The sequence below is a fragment of the Mustela lutreola genome, chromosome 3 (genome assembly GCF_030435805.1).
Source record: "Mustela lutreola isolate mMusLut2 chromosome 3, mMusLut2.pri, whole genome shotgun sequence".
Lineage (NCBI taxonomy): Eukaryota > Metazoa > Chordata > Mammalia > Carnivora > Mustelidae > Mustela > Mustela lutreola.
The window spans coordinates 82,249,236-82,272,444 of NC_081292.1; the positions used below are offsets into that span (position 1 = coordinate 82,249,236).

Consider the following 23,209-nt stretch of genomic DNA (forward strand, 5'->3'; position numbering starts at 1 on the left):
AGACCCTGAATCACTAAAGAAATGTTGAAAAACAAAAATAAAAGGGGGGTGGGGCATCACGTTGCCTGATTTCAAGCTTTACTACAAAGCTGTGATCACCAAGACAGCATGGTACTGGCATAAAAACAGACACATAGACCAGTGGAACAGAGTAGAGAGCTCAGATATGGACCCTCAACTCTATGGGCAAATAATCTTCGACAAAACAGCAAAAAAATATACAGTGGAAAAAAGACAGTCTCTTCAATAAATGGTGCTGGGAAAACTGGGCAGCTATATGTAGAAGAATGAAACTTGACCATTCTCTTACACCGTACACAAAGATAAACTCAAAATGGATAAAAGACCTCAATGTGAGACAGGAATCCATCAGAATCCTAGAGGAGAACATAGGCAGTAATCTCTTCGATATCAGCCACAGCAACTTCTTTCAAGATATGTCTCCAAAGGCAAAGGAAACAAAAGCGAAGATGAACTTTTGGGACTTCATCAAAATCAAAAGCTTCTGCACAGCCAAGTAAACAGTCAAGAAAACAAAGAGGCAACCCACGGAATGGGAGAAGATATTTGCAAATAACAGTACAGACAAAAGGTTGATATCCAGGATCTACAATGAACTTCTCAAACTCAACACACACAAAACAGACAATCATATCAAAAAATGGGCAAAAGATATGGACAGACATTTCTCCAATAAAGACATACAAATGGTTATCAGACACATGAAAAAATGTTCATCATCACCTGCCATCAGGGAGATTCAAATTAAAACTACATTGAGATACCACCTCACACCAGTTAGAATGGCCAAAATTAGCAAGACAGGAAACAACATGTGTTGGAGGGGATGTGGAGAAAGGGGAACCCTCTTGTACTGTTGTTGGGAATGCAAGTTGGTGCAGCCTCTTTGGAGAACAGTGTGGAGATTCCTCAAGAAATTAAAAATAGAACTTCCCTATGACCCTGCCATTGCACTCCTGGGTATTTACCCCAAAGATACAGATGTAGTGAAAAGAAGGGCCATCTGTACCCCAATGTTTATAGCAGCAATGGCCATGGTCGCCGAACTGTGGAATGAACCAAGATGCCCTTCAACAAATGAATGGATAAGGAAGATGTGGTCCATGTACACTATAGAGTATTATGCCTCCATTAGAAAGGACGAATACCCAACTTTTGTAGCAACATGGACGGGACTGGAAGAGATTATGCTGAGTGAAATAAGTCAAGCAGAGAGAGTCAATTATCATATGGTTTCACTTATTTGTGGAGCATAACAAATAGCATGGAGGACATGGGGAGTTAGAGAGGAGAAGGAAGTTGGGAGAAATTGGAAGGGAAGGTGAACCATGAGAGACTATGGACTCTGAAAAACAATCTGAGGGGTTTGAAGGGGTGGTGGTGGGAAGTTGGGGTACCAGGTGGTGGGTATTATAGAGGGCACGGATTGCATGGAGCACTGGGTGTGGTACAAAAAAAATGAATACTGTTACACTGAAAATAAAAAATAAATCAAAATAAATAAATAAATAAATATGCTCTTTTAAAAAATTTTAACTCCTATTTGATTCTTCTGAAAATCCATATATTTTAACACCATATCCTGTTCTTGACTTATAATTTTTAATCCTTTACTTAAAGAGCACATGATAATTTAAAATAGTTTTGGATTTTTGGGGGGAAGCCTGGGTGGCTCAGTCACTTAAATGTCCACTTTTGATTTCGGCATCGATCATGATTCAGAGTCATGAGATTAAGCCCCACATCAGTTCTGTGCTGAGCATGGAACATGTTTAAACTTTTCTCTCCCTCTGGTCTATCCCTCCATGCCTCAAAAAATGATTTTGAATTTTTTAATCTCTAAATTATGGTTTCCCCTATAGTGATCTATTTAATCAATAATTTAACATTTGGATTTAAATCTTTCATGAGAGTAATTTACTGAAAGTCTCATGCATCCTGGTTTGTGGAGTGTCCCTACAGAGCTAAATTCTAACACTGGCCCATTAGACAATAGTAATATCCTCCAATCTCCTTTATGTTTTATTTTATTCTAATTTGTTCTGGTTGGGGGTAGCTGTGCCATATGATAGCACAAATTCAAAACTGAATCCCATAGGAAGCAGAAGACTTCTGTTCAAGTGGGTGGCATCTTTTATTTTATTTATTTATTTATTTTCAGAGATAGAGCATCGGGGATATGAAGGGGCTTGATTTTCATTAATAACACTTGACGATTTTGACATATTCCTAAATTATTCAATCAAAAACATATGTATAAACATGTATATTTATAATCAAAGCTTCAGAAAACTTTACATGAAAATCAAGTTAGAAAAAATTTGATATTAAAGCAACACAATGTTGTTTAGTCCAAGAGTCCTGTTTGAATGCTAAATCTGGAGAATAAATGAGATTATATGTGTTTTCAGATGTTTATTCATTAAAGTAACTCACATTTTATTAAATAGGGAATGTACCTTGGTCTCCAAATGCATTGCTATCAAATTATGCAGGCAAGTTTTCCAATGGTGTGGAAATATGAATATTGAACTATAAACAAATCCTATATCCTGGATGTCTTCATTTCCATGATGGAAAATAGTAAGGTAAAAATCTATTAACTCTTGCTTTCAGTTGTTAAAATGCCAAAAAGAATTCATTATGATTTTTAAAAATGTGAGACGCTAAGAGATTTCAAATAAAATTTTGGTATAATAATATTAAAAAGCTAGAAAATAAAAAGCTATGGATGCTAATACTTACCTACATTTATTATATGTGTGTGGGTTGGAATAGTAAACAGTTCTTATTATTTACTCTATATTTAAGTTTTTTCAGATTCTTATTTACTTTACTATTATTCAAAACCTAGATAAATTAAGAGGTGGCAAAGAATCCTGCAGGTTATTGAAGGGAAAATGTAGGAAGTGTCAAATGTAGCTGTCATCATAAATAAAGAATACTGTGGGGTTATTACAATTATGAAATATTTATAGCAACATAAATTACATTAATTACTAATACTTCTTCACATGTCGAGGTTAGAAAGGGCAAGGAAGGTTGGTAACATAGATATTGGAGTCATTCTTAAAGAAAGATTCATCATTCATATTTTTGGCAAGAATTTCATAAATGAGCAAATCTACATTTTTATGTATCCGACAATAAAATGACTATGTTTACTGAAGGGCATTACAACCTTCCTCAAAGGCTGATGCTCCTTTCTATTTTAATAATTTCTCATTAATGAATTTTCCATCCACTATAGCTCTATGCAATTGTTAAACTGTATTTCCTATGTAACATCCTACTAGGATCAGAAGCATCTGGAATGGAATGGGAGTCACAATGGATTTTCCGAAGGATCATCACAGAACTAGTGTATCAGTAGCTCTAGGATAGAGCCCTGATCTCTGCACCACAAACAAAGGCATGAGACATAACCACAGTGGAATGTGATGAGACACACAGCACATATATCTCTCTAACTTCTACATCCACCTAAGATATCAGCATGACTCAGGTGTGAGGACCTGAGGCTAGGAAATGGGGTATGCCTATGGCTGGAAAGACATAGTTCACAGCTTTGTAGACATACTGAGCTATCCAGATTTATTTTCACTAGTATTTCAGTCACCCATAACTTTGTGGGCTAGTATGGGCTAGTGGCACCATTAATAATATAATTTATGCAATAATATAAATTATTTATTCTAAAAAGAAAATTTAAAATTTTAACACATTAATGGTAATAATGGCATATATATCAAGTATTTCACATTTGTTATTTAATCTTCAAAAATAAACATGTAAGGTAGTTGCACTTTAAAAATATTACCAATGAAGGAACTGAGGTTTAGATGATAAAAGTAACTTAGTTTTCATAAGAGAGTTATTTAAAATTTTTATCATTGAAATTAATTTGTAACTTGTCTACCATTTATAAATAGATAGTTTAGATGTTTAGATCTTGATCAATTTTTACACATTGAGGCTGATGTCAAGGGTAAGAAATGCATGGCTGGCCTTTGCTTCTCTATCATCACACAAACCTCACACACTGCTGACTTGAGTGAGTCCAAAACTGAGCCTATACTTACTTTCCTCATTCAAACAAATGTTTTTATAATGTTTATGAGGCAAAGTGAAAGTTAAGCTCAGCTTAATAAAATTATAAGTAGAATTATTATTTTCTATAATCAATTATTTTATCCTATAATCAATAGTCTAATAAATCAACTAGATTCTTGGCTAGATTAATCAGACACCACTTTCATTCTACACATGCATTTAGATTCATGTAAAATACCTTCACCTAATTTTGAAAATTCCTTCTAACTTTTAGATCAATTAAACATAGATCTCCTATACAAAAATAGTGATTTGAAGGTGTACATGGCCACCAATGCTCCTAGCAGCAGTGTCTAAAATAGCCAAACTATGGAAAGAGCCCTATGTCCATTAATGGGTGAATGGATAAAGAAGATATGGGGGGGGGGTTGTGTACTATGAAATATTACTCAACCATCAAAAGGAATGAAATTTTGCCATTTGCAACAATGTGGATGGAACTAGAGTGTATATGCTAAATGAAATAAGTCAGTCAGAGAAAGATGAATACCATATGATTTCACTCAAATGTGGAATTTAAGAAACAAAACAGATGAAGATAGGAGAAGGGAAGAAAAAATAAAATGAGATAAAAATGGAGAGAGACAAACTCTTGACTATAGGGAACAAACTAAGGTTTGCTAGGTCAGGAGATGGGGTGACTGGGTGAAAGACATTATGGAGGACACTTGATTTAATGAGCACTGGGGGTTTTAAGCAACTGATGAATTACTAGATTCTATCCCTGAAATAAATAATACATTATATGTTAATTAACTTGAATTAAAATTAAAAAAATTGGTTTCCCACATGTTAAGATACAGTCAAACTATCTTATGGAAATAGCTCTCTTAGGTCTTCAATATTATATTTAAATAAATATATGTTTTTTGTTGAAAATAGTTTTGACTTAGTTTACTTAGATAAAATATTTTTTAAAACTGCTTTTAATATGATTAGAGAAACAGATATATCACATAATATGAAAGAAATCTAATAAAGTATGTATTTTCCTGGAGAGCAAATGATAGTGCCAATTATTACCATGTAAATATTAAGTGCAATCAAGATTATTTTCTATAATAGATACAATGAAAAAAATGCATGATATGTCTCTCCAAGTACTTTTCAATCTTACCTGCTGGTTTACAGGAAAATTTCTGTTGATTTTTTTAATCTGCAACAATAAATAAATAATAAATGTGAGAACAATAAACATAAAGTTACATGAGAGCTACCAAATTTTAGAAGAATCTATTTTAAGTGAGTTAATATATACTGATATTCTAAATTGACATATTAAAATCACTGCATGTCAAACACTAATTACAATGTTTTTGAAATTTTGATTATCAAAAGTATTCCAAATTTGACATGTAAACATTTTGAAAGATTTTCATCTAACAATTTTCTCATTTATGAGAAATGAAAAGCCTCTGCTTCCATATAATGTTAAATGACAATCTATGGAAAATATAGAGTAACTTTTTGTAGTTTATTTTTTCAGTTTGAAATATTATATTAAATGTATTTTAACACTGAAGAGAATAGGAGAAATATAATACTCCAACACTAAAAGATAAAGTATGTGTGTCAAAATATTTTCACTCAGGACCCTAAATAAAGTATAACATTTACTTTAAGATAATTTAATGATTAACATTTCAAAACAACTTAAAATAAATCTTCAGAGAAAGGATTTACTCTTTCATATAAACAAATTTCAAAATCCAACTGAAAAATGAATATCATATTTAGACAAATGACCTTATAACACAAAGTCTTTGTTCAACAGAATCTTTACTCATTAAATCAATTTTTATTTTTCATTGATTTTCTGGAGAACTTAAAGACTGCTAACTCTGTGCAGTATAACCATACACTACCCTAATCACAGACTGTTTCCACTTAGAAATTGTTTTATTGAATTATTTTATTTTTCCTTCTTTGTTAGTTTTGTTTCCTTTTGTCTTACTGACAAATGTGTAAATAACAGGAAATTTAATTGATATGATGCATAAAATTAGAGAATCATTAAATTATGTGCAAGAAAATACTTTCTGGCAAACTGTGTGTCATTTAAAATATATATAAAAAAACTTTAGAAGATTTATATGATTTCAGCAGGTACATGTACAAAAAACATATATCTTTCTTATACTGCTATAGTAATTGCAAAATAGTTCTTGCTTTGATGAAGAATCTATTTAAGAAACCTCTAAAACTATTGGCATCTTAAACTAAAATCAGTATAGTCTAGAGACATGGACAGAAAAAACGGCTTCCTAAACACCTTTTCTTAATCAATAAAAAAAAAATTCATATTGAATACTTTGTGGAACTATGCTTCTTGCTAGTTCTTATGGATTATTATAAAAAATTGTAAAATTCTAGCTATATTTTGTATGGACCCTTGTCTTCCAGCATGAACTATCTAGCTTTGTAACTTTTATTTTTTTAATCTGAAAAAAAAAAAAGACTGAATAATTTGAGTAATCATAACAATGCTCAGGCCACAGTAATGTATGTAAATGTGCACATGCACATACATGTATAGATTTGATAAATGCAAAGAGAAATGTTGAGACTGTCATTCATTCATTTCTAAAATCCTTTTAATGATCTTCTACTGATGTGAGTCATGGTGCTCGAAGTGCTGAAACATGAAAACAAAAGTCATTCCAAGCTGAAACAATAGCATAATGAGACTAGTTTTCAGAATCTGAAGAGTCCAAGTGGCTTCAGTGTGGAATGAACTTAAGTGCAACACAGGAGCCACAATGTAGATGCATAATAACATTGTAAAGTTTTGCAGTCATAGAGACCTGCGTTTGAAATTCAGCTGTAACTGTTGTTAAATATCATTAGACAGTTATTAATTATTTTGTGTCTTATCTCCATCTTTTGTAAAATGTCCTTAACAATATTAATCACATGTATTTGTTGGAAAAACTAATGAAAAAATAAATATCATGAAGTTAGAGCTTAATAAGTGATGACTATTATTAATATAATAAATAATAATATATAAAACTAATATAAAAGAAGTTAGGATTTCCTTTGAAGACAATGATAATGTACATATGTATGTATGTATATATGTATGTATGTATTTGAGACAGAGAGGGAGGGAAAAAGAGCAAAAGCAGAGGGAGTATCAGGCAGAGGGAGATGGAGAAGCAGGCTCCATGCTGAGCAGGGAGCTCCATGTGATGTAGGACTCAATCCAAGGACCCTGAGATCATGGCCAGAGCTGAAGGCAGACGCTTAACTGACTGAGCACCCAGGCATTCCAACAATGAGAATGCTTTAAAGAAGCTAAGCAAAGATGTCTTTTGCAAATGCCTTTCAGTTTTCTTGGCAACTTTAGGGTTTATATATGCAAGTACCAAATGAGTGACAACCATATGTGAACCAGGCTGGGTTCCAGAATATAGGTTGCCCAGCATTTACCTCCAGAGAATCACTTGCAGGCATGCCACAGTCAGAGGAATAAGGAATTAGTTGAAGTCTCCTCAGATGTGAAAGTCTTTATCAGTTGGAAACAGTATGCCTATTTAACATTTACAAGCATATTCTAGGAAACCTAAATTATAAATAAACACTCAACATAGAAAATGCTAAATGCTAGAAGTACTTTGTTTTAAATTACTCATTTAGTAGTTAAAAGAAATCATATCAATAAAATAGCTTGATAAGATAAAAGTATTGGAAACATTAATGACAATTTAACCTTATTTTTAAAAATAAAGCTATATGTTGTATGGTTGAAATAATGTTTGATTTATTAAAAGTAATAAAATATCAAACTATAATATATTCTTAAATGTACTCATAGAGCAAAGTTTTAAAAACTGTCTTCTTTTGGCAACAATATTAATTCCAAATAATGGAAATCCTAAATTCTCTGCATAATTTTAGACTGCTCTTCAAATAAGGAAAGTTAAAATTTGTTCAAAAGATGCTTTTGTTAGAAACCAATGTTAATAATGTGTTATCAGAACCAGTAATTTGTATTACGCAAAGCTGAAAAATTAATATAATATTGAACAAAAAGAGTCAGTGTCTGAACATGAAGGCTTGAAGAGACAAAAGTACATAATTACAGATACATCAAACTAGCTCTTTATGGAGCGGGATTACTTAAACTATTAATCCCAAAGATGTAAAGGAAGCAGAGTATGATTTTGACTATGATTGCCTAACATGTCATTCTATAAGAACCTTAAGTGACATTGACAACTATCAAGTAAAGTGCATTCAGATGAAGGAAATCCATGTTAAAGATTTTATTCCAAAAGAGAAAGACAAATCTGTAAACACTGGATGTTTTAACATCATGTTGATTTAAGCTAATAATTTGGAATATAATTAATGTCTATGTGAAGTAAAAGAGGATACAATTTGCATTGTGTATTTTTTTTCATGACCCCCTCACATCTTGATAAAAATAGGAAGAATTCTTGAATCAGTACTCACAAAGTAATGATAAGGAGAAAGATGGAAGAATGGAGGGAGAGAGGAAAGGAAGAAGGAAAGGAGAGAAGAATAAACAAATCTCTCAAGCAGATGACTTTTATTTATGTAGATATTCTACCTTGAAGATGAATACAGAATTAGAATTTATGTTGAAACCTTAAGGAAAGATACTTACCTCAAAGACAACAAAGTTTTTCTATAAATAATTTTTAATCACATACCTCTTTGTAAATCTGATAAAAATTATGTGGCCTCTTCTAGAAGATTCATAGATGCTTTAAAACTTCATAGAGAGTTCCAGAAAAGAAGGAAAATTAATTTAATGGCTAAAGAAACAAAGTTGATTTGGCCTTCCATCAGGTAGTAAAACGTGATGGTCCTGTAGAAAAGATAACTACAACAAAATGAGCTGAGACTGAGAGTGCTATGGAAAGTGGAACAATATTGATGCCAATATTGTTGCCTCCACCTCCAAAGGTGGAGGATTTGCACGTCCAAGAAGTTTTATGCCACAGTTATTCACAAACATGTGAATTGATTTAATGACTTCTACATATTTGAAAGACGATGCCTAGATTCAGGATGGTGTGACCTACTCGAAGGAAACAAAATCTAGGTGATGATAATTTCTTATTTTATTTGAGAACATAAGTTTTATAAAAGTATGGTATGAAATTCAAATATTTAAAAATCAAATATCAACTTATTTTTGTTTTATTGTGCAATTGTATGATAAGGCCCAATTCAGTGGGTAATTTCTGGAATTAGCTTTGATTCCTAAGTTGCTGAAGTCACTTTGAGAATGGAAATTCTACCTTCTCCTATCTTTTAGTTCCCACAATATGTGATTTTAGTTTTGCAAATGACATAAAATTCATGGCTGAGGTTAAACAAATGGCATTTCTTTGTGTAGTACCTACTAACAATGACATTCAATAAAAATTGTTATTCAAAATCAAACCTATGCTATCATATATGCTTAAATAAGCTCTTTCAAATTTGTTCAAGAAAACAAAATATAGTACTTTAATTTCTATTTTTTCTAGAATAACACTGGAACATTTCCTTCTAAATAAAAAAAAGGCAGTATTTCAAAATAAATGGGAGAGACAGATATTTTCAGGTTTACAGCACAAACACATGCATCATTTATAGCATACAATGTTTTTACAATGCAGACAATCCATGGAGAGCTGCAAAGATTTCCTAGTTTATCTGTGTTCATATGGCCTAACTAGGGAATGTATTGAGTAATTTTAAATTGAGATAAACAGATAGGTACCTAAACAAATTTTTTCATTAAAATAGGTGAAAGGACCAAAAGAAAACAAATGAATCCTTTTAAAGTTACCATGCTATGAAAAAGAAAGTTGATATTTCTTCATAAACCTCTAGGCTTAGAAATAGCAGAATAAAGATCTAAAATAGTGCCCCATTATAAATGGCCTTCTTTAAATTTCTTTCTTTCCATATCACTTAGCATTGTGAAATACTGTTTATTTTATGTTTTGTATTATGATCTGCTTGCTCCCCCCTTTAGAGAAATTTCAGACTTTTGTTTTATTCCATATATTACTTCTTACATGTAAAAGATTGTCTAGGTCTTAGTGGGTATTCAATCAATGTTTGCTGAACAGATGAAAAGACAGGATATCTCAAAACAAAGAATCAAATTCTCTGAGGTTAACTTAGTATTGAAAGCAAATTACTTCTAAAGAAAATAAATTTCTAGATTATTAACTTTGAATGTCTATAGGAATTCTAATGGTTTCAAAACATGGAGTTAATACTATACATGAGAGTTGGAAGGAATGCTTGAGGATTAATAGCAAGTTCTCATCTCCCAGGAAGAATAATTTCCAGATTGAGACAAAAGCATGGAGAGAGAGATAAAGAGAGGAGGGGATAGGTTGGGGCATGGGAGGCCAAGTTTTGAGGAAGTAGACATAGAAAGCACAAATTAGTTTGTGACATCCCAGTGGAGAGCTTTGGACTCTCTTCTTCAATTCCATAGAATCCTGTTATTAAGCATGGCTTCAAAATGATAGAATAGCTATAGCTAGAGGAAGTGTTTTAATCTGAAGAACAGAATCCAAGATTTCTCATGAGTGCTAGGTTGATGAGAAAATAATAGCAGTGCTGGAAGACAAAAGGGAGCTTCATGACATGTGAGCTGAAGATACTGGTAGGATCACACACAACGGGAAGTGCGTCAGGGACAAAGCATGACATTCAGAGTGCATGGTACGGACTGCACAGAAGAGTTTCCAGAGACTAATGCTGAAGTGATACATTATTCCTGAAGGGAAAAGGGGAGGAAAGGGAGAAGAGGAGACCCAGAATTTTAGTATTTACCCAAAAAAGACTGAATTATAATTTTGAAGTGGCTAAGATACTAAGAATCACCAACATTGAGTTTACTGCATCAGTAAAAATGGCATATTGAGTACCGTGAGATTTAAATAGACTTCTGTTAAAAAAATATTTTATGACACCTGAGCACAGTGCTTAGCCAGTAAATTATTGTTGTACCTCTCAGTAGGATTTCCTATCATCTGCTTTTCTTGACTTTTAAAAGTGACCTGCATACATTTATTTATAGAGGGGATTTGGGAATTTCTTTCTCCAATTTCTCATTGTAACAAAAAAGGACATCACAGATGAAGGTTCACATTTCTATAATTTTATATGTTCTTGATAAAAGGGAGATTAATAAAAACAATAACCTAAAATGCTTATACCACACTTCTAAGACGCTATTTTAAAAATTCAAATCTCAAATTGGTAGAATGAAATACCATGCAAGTCCCTCCGTGATCTTGTCCCTGCCTCTCTTGGGGATCACCTGTATACTAGGACTCTGTCTATATGGAACTCCTGGATACAAACCTGGTGCCTTCTCTCACATACCCTCTCCCTGTCACATCACCTGCTAGCTTGTGCATGCACATTTTCTCTCCTGTCCCTTTCCCTCTATGACCCATCCTCACTCCCTCTCTTTTCTTTTCTTTTTCACCTGGCAGGATTCTAGTCGTCTGTGTGTGCGTGTGTGTGTGTGTGTGTGTGTGTGTGTGTGTGTTTACCTATGGTGCACAAAAATTAAACAGCTTTTAAGTTCATCCTGAATATGGTATAGTCTAGTTCTGTCTGACACCAAAGGCTGTGGTGTTATATTACATAATCAAGAACCATAAGCACCATAAAAATTTTTCTGAAAACTCTACTGGAATTGGTCAGTAGCTTTCTCTTTAGTATTCCCTGTGGCTCTGATTCATACATTGTTCTCATTCAATGTGCTTACTGACTTCTACATCACCATAACCCTTAATTGCACTGCCTTTATCTTCCCTTAGCTTAGCAGTGTGTCCAACTAACTAACAAGTATTACCAATCACCATGAACTATCTTGTGGGGAATATCGCATGCTTCTGCTACCTTCTCAAGCTCATTGACAATCCTAGATCTGAATCAAAATAATGCCAGTGTTCCTTCTGTTGGTGGTACTCTGAAGCTTATCGCCAGGGCTTGCCGTGAGGCTTTCATTTGTGATGTGAAAATATGTAACTTCTTGAACTAGGTTCTGATTGAATCTTCTTTCTTAGTATAATCTTATAACTACACTTATGACAGAGACTTGTAACCTATTGAAGGAACCCCATTTTTCAACTTTGCCAATGATTTCTACATGAGTAAAATTAACAGAAAGGCTAAAAATAATGGAAATCACTATATTAATATTTATTTTGGACTAATGATAGAAGTTGGTATTAGGAACTGACACTTGCTCTGCCAAAATATAACATGTTTTTTTAACTTTCTCAGAGATTCTGGAAATTTAATTTTTATGACAAATTTCAACATGTAAATTTCAATATTTACTTTAAATTTCAAAGACAGTGAGGACTACATACAAAAACCTATTTGTAAGCCAGGTATGATTTATGGAAACACATCTAAGGAATGATTATTAAAGAAGGAAAATAATTTACTCTCATAAATAGATATGCAAAATTATTTTTTAAAATGCAATTCCAATCTTTATAAAAGAATGGTAAAGGAAATAGAATAAGTAAAATAAGAAAATAATAATCTTTTTACATTATATAGAATCATTTATTTCAAATTAATAAATATCATGATAAGAATTAAACATATGAAATTGATTTAACAAAAAATAATCCTTATCATTATTATTTAACAGTGGCATTAAAAATTATAGCCCAGATAATATGGGGAAAAACAGAACGGAAAATGTGACTATTAAAAAGAGCAGAATGCATATGTCATTATTGCATAAAAAAATCCAAGATAATTAGACAAAAATGACTTAGATTTTAAGGTGTATGAATACCATGTATGTTTATCCAAATCAGTAGTCTTCTTCAGCTTGGAAAAAAATAAATACAGAAATGGAACAAAATGCTTTTGATGAACCTAAGAAGAATAAAATTCATAACAATTAACTTGATATGAAATAGGTAGATTATGTAAATCCATTCCTGAGTGTCAAATCTCTTCCAAATTAAAATTTCTGGTGATATTATTTAAATACAACTGTATTTAGACTTCTATGGGTCCATCAGGAATAAATGGTCAAATATACTGGAGGGTATTTAAGGTTAATCTCCAAGGCTATTCAAATGCATTTAGAATTTTAGGAGCATGTAGAATTACAGTAATTAAAACAGGGTTTTGCCACTGCAAAATTAAATGAGCCAATGACTTTTAGCGGATAATTAATTGAATAAAAAATGCTGAATAATAAATGTACTAATAAAATATAATATGTAAATAAAATATAATAATAAAAATAATTGAATCTAAAATGTGTATACTGAGTTAATGATAAAGTTGCATTTTAAGTTTTAACAGAGAGCAATAGTGGAGCAAGTGGTTAATTACTTCAAGAACAATGGATCACCCACTAGCCTATGCAGTCCATATTTAATGAGACATATTTAAGAAAGAAAGCAAAACTATTAGGCTCCTAAATAGAATGAGAAAGCATGAAGCACAACTTCCTCCCTGTTGATAACAACTAGAAGGGAGCTGTGAACTGACTAAAAGCATTTGTTTGAAGGCATATGAGAACACCTGCTGTCACAAGGGTGTGCATAGGTAAGGTCTAAGACAGATGAGCACACAGTGGTGAGCTGGCCTTCTGAAAACACTGGACTGGCACTGGAAGAGTGTGAGAAGCATAATTTTCCCAGACAGAGAAATAAGCAGAGAATGTATTTTTCTCATAGGATAATATTGGCAGCATTTTTGATGTGTAGGGCTTTGAACACAAAATTGGTTTTCACCTCAAGGTATTTGCTGAGTTCTGAATTGAGGCAGGATGAAAGGTTAAAAATATTAATCTGAAAATTATGCAAAAGAAGACAACAGTTTTAGAAATTTGCTATGCTGAGAGTTAAGCAAAGAGAATTCAGAGTCAGCTAAGGAGAGCTCCCAGGAATAGACTGTACTCTCAGCTCAAAGGCCTGATGGGCTATAGCACTGAGAAAGGGGAAAAAAAAAAAGAAAGAAGTAAACAAAGTAAACAGAATCCTACAAAATTTCAACCCAGCCTTGATCCAACTGATATGATTAAGACATATTCTTGGTTTGCAAACTAAAAAAAGTTCATTATTATTTTATTATTTTTCTAGATACTTATATTAAGGTATAACCAGCAGTGTCTTAACTGATTAATATGTATGCCCCAAAAATCCATAGTGCACTATTATTTAATGATATATTTTAAATTATTTATATGTTACGTAATAACATCCATTTATTAATTATCATACATGCAAAATTAAGACCCTATTAGTCCATTAGAAGTAAGTAATCTCAAAATATAATTAGTATCATGGGAAAATGTTCATGATTAAATCTTAATTGAACAAAGAATAATATCATCTACACAGGAGAATGGTAATTTTATTTTATATATGTGAACAGAAATACACATATTTTAATGCATATATAGTAATAAGCTAATAAAAACACTAGCAATATATATGCTATTACTACAATAAATGTTCATGTTATTTTCTTCTGCACTTTAATAAAAATCTAAAATTAAAAACAAATGAGAGGACATTTTAAAATACATTTTTCTACCAACACTAATACTTCAAATGGCAAATGAGGTTTTGTATTTGATTTTCTAGAAAACAATTGGCCCAAGAAATATAAAAGTCAAGTAATATAGATACACTCTTGCAGAAAGAGGATTTTTGAATAGACTTTTTTAAGGGGAAGAATAATTAAATAGCCAACATGAGAAGAATCTTCATGTTACAGATGAAATGAAAGAGAAAAGAAAGTTATTTTCTAGATCTTATAATTTCTAAAAATTTTACTTGCTGCATACCATCTACATAATTTTATAGATATTAAATAATGTCAGAAAAATGATGCATTCTATTTTATCAAACGTCTTCAACATTTATTCTCTCTTCTTCTTTTATTCTATTACATAAGGGGTCGTTTTTTCCTTGTAGGAATCTTTGGTAATGATGAAGTCTTAAATTTTTAGAGAAATAAATATTTTGAAGCTCTATTACATGCAAGAATATATTCCTATAGTATTCAAAGTTTAAGTTCAGTAGTACTGAATTTAAAGATTTTCATTTCATTAAAGACTTTTCATTTTAAAAACATTTAAATTTAACTGTAAATTAAAATTAAAATTAAAATTGAAAATACATTTAAGTACAGTTAAATTCATAAGAACTTTGAATTTTAAGTTTGAGATTGTTTCAAAAAGCTAGGAGGACAAGTATAAGTCATCAAATGCTTACATTACAAATTTTTTCAGATGAATTTCTTATACTAAAGAAATGAAAATAATCATGGTAAATCAACTACTTTAATTTACCCAACATAAAAAATGAAAATTGCTAAAATAAATATTATGAACTGTACTTTAAAGAATAATATTCACTTTGACTAAATGCTGGGGAAGATGATAAATATGTGTCTTCCTTTTTCTTTGACAACATTTCACAAATGTTAATGATGGGAACTCCCTAAAGGAAGCTTAATTATTGCAGCAGATTTGTTCAATTGAATTAAGAGTAATAATACACAACTGGCTCTAATAAAGATAAGTTTGGAACTAATTGATTAAAAATAAACCTTGTTGTAATAGGGCTGTCCACCTTTTATCACTCTTTTTAAACATTTTATTTATTTATTTATTTATTTATTTATTTTTTTTAAACATTTTATTTTATTTCATTTTTTTTTCCAGTGTTCCGAAATTCATTGTTTATGCACCACACTCAGGGTTTCATGCAATACGTGCCTTCCTTAATAGCACCAGGTTCACCCCACCCCCCACCCTACCAAAACACTCAGTTTGTTTCTCAGAATCCACAGTCTCTCATGGTTTTGTCTATTCCTCCGATTTCCCCCAACTCACTTCTCTTCTCCTTCTCCCAATGGCTTCCATATTATTTCTTATGCTCCACAAATATGTGAAATCATATGATAATTGACTCTTTCTGCTTGACTTATTTCTCCTCAGCATAATCACTTCCAGTCCCATCCATGTGGATACAAAAGTTGGGTATTCATCCTTTCTGATAAAGGGATAATACTCCATTGTATATATGGACCATATTTTCTTTATCTGTTCATCCATTGAAGGACATCTTGGTTATTTCCACAGTTTGGTGACTGTGGCCATTGTTACTATTAACACTGGGGTACAGGAGGCCCTTCTTTTCATGACATCTGTATCCTGGGGGTAAATACCTAGTAGTGCAATTGCAGGGTCATAGGGTAGCTCTATTTTTAACTTCTTAAGGAATCTCCACAGTGTTTTCCAAAGTGGCTGCACCAACTTGCATTCCTACCAACAGTGTAGGAGGGTTACCCTTTCTCCACATCCTCTCCAACACACGTTATTTCCTGTCTTGTTAATTTTGGCCATTCTAACTGGTGTAGGGTGGTATCTCAATGTGGTTTTGATTTGAATCTCCCTGATGGCTAATGATAGAGAACATTTTTTCATGTGTCTGTTAGCCATTTGTATGTCTTCTTTGGAGAAGTGTCTGTTCATGTCTTCTGTCCATTTTTTGACATGATTATCTGTTTTGTGAGTGTTGAGTTTGAGGAGTTTTTTATAGATCTTGGATATCAGCCCTTTGTCTGTACTGTTATTTGCAAATATCTTCTCCCATTCTGTGGGTTGTGTCTTTGTTTTATTGACTGTTTCCTTTGCTGTGCAGAAGCTTTTGATCTTGATGAAGACCCAAAAGTTCATTTTTGCTTTTGTTTCCTTTGCCTTTGGAGACATATCTTGAAAGAAGTTGCTGTGGCCAATGTCAAAGAGGTTAATGCCTATGTTCTCCTCTGGAATTCTGATAGATTCCTGCCTCATGTTGAGGTCTTTTCTCCATTTCGATTTTATCTTTGTGTATGGTGTAGGAGAATGGTTGAGTTTCATTCTTCTGCACATAGCTGTCCAATTTTCCCAGCACCCCATTTATTGAAGAGACTGTCTTCTTTCCACTGTATATTTTTTTTCCTGCTTTGTTGAAGATTATTTGACCATAAAGTTGAAGGTTCATATTTGGGCTTTCCACTCTGTTCCACTGGTCTATGTGTCTGTTTTTGTGCCAGTACCATGCTATCTCAGTGATCACAGCTTTGTAGTAAAGCTTGAAATCAGCCAAAGTGATGCCCCCAGTTTTGTTTTTCTTTTTCAACATTTCCTTAGCAATCTGGGGTCTCTTCTAGTTCCATACAAATTTTAGCATTGTTTGTTCTAGCTCTTTGAAAAATGCCAGTAGGATTTTGATGGGCATCACACTTATTTTTTAATCCCTTAATTTTGTATATGAACTTTTAGCATAATCAATTTGTATCTAGAAACTAAAGTAGTAATATCCCCTTGTGACTATCTTTTGAGGCCTAAAAAGAAATACAATAGAATATTCAAATATCCCTTTTAAAATTTTCTTCCCTCCTACCTTTAATGTCTTTGGTGATAGTTTTCCCTACTCAAATGTTTGAAGATCAGTGAATATCTTATATTAAAAACCTTTATCCAAGTATTATTAATTTTTTTATTTTTATGCCTCAAAAACAAGTCAATTTTGGTGGCTGGAGTTGTGTGTTCTCAGAATGGATCCTCCAGGACCCTGCTAACAAAGTATATTTTCCCAGGAAAAACAATTTTGAAGATTTACCCAAGCAAATCATTCTTATGGAAGCAAGAAACAGTCCTCCAATTTCCTTAAAGATTTGTGGCCAATATTATTTAACAGATGTGTGAGGACAAAGAGAGATCTTCATTCTATAGCTATAAATCCACCTGATGACTAATGATATTAGTTTGTGGGCACATAAGGCAATATATCCATTCTGAATGTGCTGATAAAACTCTACCTTTACCATGTAGAGGGAAGAATCAAAAAATGATTTTTGCCTCAGGAGCCCACATTTCAGCTCATATTTTTCATCCTCCCCCCCCCACCAGGATATGGATTCTATGCCATTGCTACCTTGGTTACTTCCTATCCCTGCAGATATAATTTTAAAAGTGCACCATGTTACTTTTAAAAACATATCTACTAACAGTAAATCAATGTTTCTGGATGATTCTATATTATACACAAAGGAGTATTCTTAAACTTTATTTTTCCTAGTACAAGAATTTTTCAATTCCACCTGTCATCATCTTCAAGATTAGCATATATATGATAAATACTATATACATACTTCACATGATTATCTATATCTGTGTGTGTGTGTATATATATATATATATATATATATATATATATATATATTCTATCTAATCTTACTGTGAATTAAAAGCCTAGTAGCTGATAGTAGGTTGCAGCCATTTATACTTGCATATGTTTATTCATTCAGAGCTGACTTATTCTTTCTTCCATGAGTTCACTAAACCTCAGAAAGGACTGTATGTCAGACATCAAATGAATGCCAAGGATATAGGATTCCTACCCTCAGAAATCATCTGTTATAGCTGGCAAAACAAACATGGAACAAATAATTCTGAGTTTTGGAATGAGTGTTAGAACAGGTAGTGTAAGACACTATTAAAGTAAAAAAGAGGGAAAAACTGACTGCAGGGTAGTGTGCCTCCACCGTGTAGGAACTATGGGTTTCAGGAAGTAATGAACCTATTTTTTAATATGTCAGTATTAATCATAGGTGAAGAAATTAGTTTTTTACCATCGCTAAGTTATTAAGCAGGACTCTTAATGAAGAAAATGCAATGTTTATACATAATAATTCAGACTCAATCCTCAGGAAATGTTTGTAGCCACCTCTGCACTCTAGTCAGCTGTCTTCAGCTTTTAAGCTCCATTGTAGAATAAGGGGTCTTTTAAGATGCATTCAATTGAGCAACTGCAAACTCAAAATGATTTCTTGCATAATTTCCTAACGGCCCTTCATCTACCTACGCAGCACACTTCATTTACACTTTTCTTCCATATTGCACTGCTACTAGGCAAGAACGTATTCCCCATGGAACACTTAGTACCATATAATGAACGTTTAGAGGGAAAATGTATTTCTTTAGTCTTGCTTCCCTAGAAATATAGACTGAGGAAGTTATATGTGTTAAACCTTCATTGAGGGAGAATGTTCAATCCCAAGGAAGCAAGAGCGAAAGGTAAAAGGAAGCAAGGCAGAACAGCAGAAGGCAAATACATGGTGGTAAGTTGCCTGAGTCACTGAGCTGGCAATAGCTTCTCCATGAACCATTGTTGGTGTTCAGTCAAGTGTGTACACCTATAGAGCTTTATGCAACTACTGCATTTCCAAATAATTCACCTATTGGAGAAAGGCAAATAATTTGTTAGCTAGTTCCTTTTGGCCCTTTGTCTCTTGTTGGATAATATATGTCCATGGGGATCAGTTTGCCTGTTCTTTCTGAATTGTCATTAGTGTGGGGGCAGCAGGTGGGCCCAGTAGGATTGGCTCCTGCCACTATGGCATGATGAAGGCCATCTTGAAGTCTAGTCCTAGGCACTGCAGGTGGCTAGAATGGTGGGTGTATTAAGCTGAGGTCCCCTGGGAAGTTCCTGTGGCTCTAAAACTGGAGAACATTAAGATTTGGAAATGCTCTGCCCAGAAAGAAAGGCAAAAGAATGAGTCCTACTGGGTGAGGGGAAAGAAGTGAAGCTGGCAGAGCTGGCTGGATCAAGGGTGGCACATAAATTCTGTCCAGTAACACTGTCCCATTTTATAATGATTACATTATTCAGCTAACATCAAAGTAGACGTTTTGGGTTGTACAAATGAAAATCAGCTAATATTGTTCAACATAAAAAAATTTAGGAGCTTTAAGTTTTAGCAGTTTTCCAAGATACAAAGTAGGTTATTTTACTGAGATCTCTCCTGACCTAACATGCCAAAATAAACTCTAATTGTGAAAAAAGCAAGAATATGATGGCTAAAAATATGCATACAGTGTAAGGTCCAAACTTGCCCTTGGTTTTATTCTGATTTAAATTACTGACTCTGCAGTTTGATTTCACTCTCTATAACCCATTTTTAGTTGACACCTGCATATCTGATGTTCATATTTTTGTGCATGAGGAAAAACAATGTAGAAAACAACAACACACTAGGACTAAAAAGTACATCTAAGGACTCAGAAATGTCAGCAGCTATAAAAAGGAAGAAAAAGTCTACTTAAGTGACACCCATGCTTGTCAGAACCACACTCTGCAAACTCTGATCACAGCGCTTAGTTCATTGTCAGTAAATCTTCTTTATGCTCGGCTTTATTTTGTCAAGACTTTCAATTCACCTACAAGCTTTGTCAAGCCTTTTCAATGTGGCAGACATAATAGTTTTTCCTTTAGCTTTTCACAACCAACATCTTGAAGGAAAAAATATATTCTATTTTTTCAACCTGCAAGTGTTTGCCATCTAATATTGCAGATCTCTATGAATTAAACATATGACTCCAGAATAAATTTGTTTTCACTTCAGAAGGTAAATGTGTAAAAGACAGAAGATGAGTAAAATACCTGCTGAGTCAACTCAGAGGACTGATTTAAAGGTGTGTCTGTGTGTGAGAGAAAAAAAATCCTGAAAGACTATGATTATCTCACAAAAATCAGAGGGCATTTGTTATACACACATGTATTTTAAGATTAGTATGGTTTTAATATTAAATAATGTGGTAGATACTGTTAGTTATTTGTCTCAAAAGCTGTTCACAATCTACTTTTCTCAGTCATTTCCCACTGTAAATGCAAAAAATGGTAAAGACTAGCTACCTTCACCTCACTGCCACCACCCCTTTTTTAACAAACTTTTCTCTTAGCCTGATTAAAGGGGCAATCTGTACATGGTGCTACTTACCCTTCTTTCTTTTTTTCCTGTTACAAAGATGAAAGTGATGCTTGGAACTGTTGAAGCCCTTATATGACCATGAGGTGCCAACAAGGTAAAAGTCAACACTCTAATGGTAGTGGAGAATGATAATGTGTATAGATAGAAGATGGGTTATTGGTGGCTTCCCTGAACCACTTTAACAAAGCCAGTAAGTGCCACCATCCAGAATTCTTGTCAGTTGGGCACAAAACCCATCTATTTACTCCATCAGTACTTAGGGTTTCTCTTACTTGTCATTGAAAGCATTCTTAATTGATGCAAACATCTGTGGAAGAGAACCTATTCTCTTTCACATAATACAATGTGAATACGTGTGATTCTCACATGCGCAATCACATATTCTTAAACTCATATTAATTTTCAATAAAACATTGATAATAGAAACACAGAATGTCTATCATCTACCTATATATCTTCTATATATCATCACATGCACATACACACAAGTAATACTTTTCAGTTATACATTTCATTTCGATAAAAGAAATACATGCTGAGAAAATACATATACACACATTTATATACATATACATATGAAGGAATTTTAAAAACAGGAGGAGATATCCAAAGAATACAAAAATAAAGCTTTGAAGAGGCACATGAACCCCAATATTTATAGCAGCACTATCAACAATAGCGAAATTATGGAAAAATGTTCATCAACTGATGATTAGATAAAGAAGATATGATGTATATATACTACGGAATATTACTCAGTCATCAAAGAATGAAATATTGCCATTTACAAGGACATGGATGGAACTAAAGCATATTATGCAAAGTAAAGTAAGCCAGAGAAGAAAAATACCATATGATTTCACTCATATGTGCAACTTAAGAAACAAAACAGAGGAACATTGGGTAAGGGAAGAAAAAGTGAAATAAGAAAAACAGAGAGGGAGGCAAACCGTTAAACTCTTAACTGTAGGGAACAAACTGAGGGTTGAAGAAGGGGAGGATGGTGGGATATGGACTAAATGGGTGATGGGCATTAAGGAGGGCACTTTTTGTGATGAGCACTGGGTATTATATGCAAGTAATAAACCACTAATGCTATTCCTGAAACCAATACTACACTACATGCTAACTTGAATTTAAGTAAAATTGTGAAAGAAAAAAAAAGATAGGGTATTCCTTTATGTTAGCAATTAACCTTAGAAATGTCAAATGAAACTCTGTTTATCAGTCAGGATTAGTTTAGTGGTATAGTAGTAGAGAGTGATTGGGAAGATTGGATTTATGAGACACTGGCTGAAAGAAAGTTACATATTTTATCTGCCTCCTCTGTTTCTTTTAAACATGAGAGAGCTTTGGTGTAGACCTTTGGCTTGCCTAAAATTGAAGCTACTTAACGGTGTAGTCACTACTAGCTATTCATTTTAACTCATATCCAGTTTCATCAACATTCTGTTACCTAAACAACCATCTTCCAGAATCTCAAATGACTGTTCTACAAAACAAAGAGGTGCAACTTCACATACAATAAGCAAATTGATCCTGTCATTTATTGATGGTTTATGGATTAAATCATTTCATTTAGAATGCAGCTGGAGAGAGGGAAAACTACTAATGTCTCAGCATCACTTAAGGGCCACAATGTTTAAAGTACTCTCTTCAGTTAACCCTCACATTGATTGAAATTTAACTTAGTGCCTCTTTATGAGGAAGAATATGAAGCCCAAGCCCCAGAACTCATAGGTAGAGAAGCTAGGACTTTATGTCAAAGCTGATGATGCCAAACCCCACGTGTCTGTTTGGATTGTCTTTGACTGATCAAACCAGAGTGTTTTGAAGTCATACTTCTTTCTGTTTTCCGGTCTATCTATACAAATACTAATAGTTGATTGGTAAGTTCCTGACTCCCATCATTCAGTTAACAGTCTTTTCTATTACTTTAATCTTCTGTATTTGTTTTTATTACTATATCATATGTGTGCATGTGTAAATATTTTTATAATTTAGTCAATTATTATCAAAAATGTTCTGGAGTTACATGAGATAAGCTTTAGAGAAATTTGTTTCTGTTTTTGCTTTTTTAAAAAAATATTTTATTTATTTTACAAGTAGGCAGAGAGGCAGGCAGAGAGAGAGAGAGAGGAGGAAGCAGGCTACCTGCTGAGCAGAAAGCCTGATGCGGGACTCAATGTCAGGACCCTGAGATCATGACCTGAGCTGAAGGCAGAGGCTTTAACCCGCTGAGCCACACAGGTACCCTAGAGAAATTTGAAGAGTG

The 23,209-nt window shown here is 33.1% G+C and overlaps 1 protein-coding gene across 2 annotated transcripts in view; it reads right to left on the minus strand.

The window, feature by feature from the left end:
• SNTG1 (syntrophin gamma 1) overlaps positions 1–23,209 on the minus strand; it is a 941,158-nt gene that overhangs the window by 162,547 nt on the left and 755,402 nt on the right. For both annotated transcript variants that reach the window (XM_059166477.1, XM_059166476.1), the window contains exon 13: positions 5,252–5,290. In XM_059166477.1, coding sequence (XP_059022460.1) covers positions 5,252–5,290 — 39 coding nt within the window. The remainder of the gene's footprint in view (positions 1–5,251; positions 5,291–23,209) is intronic.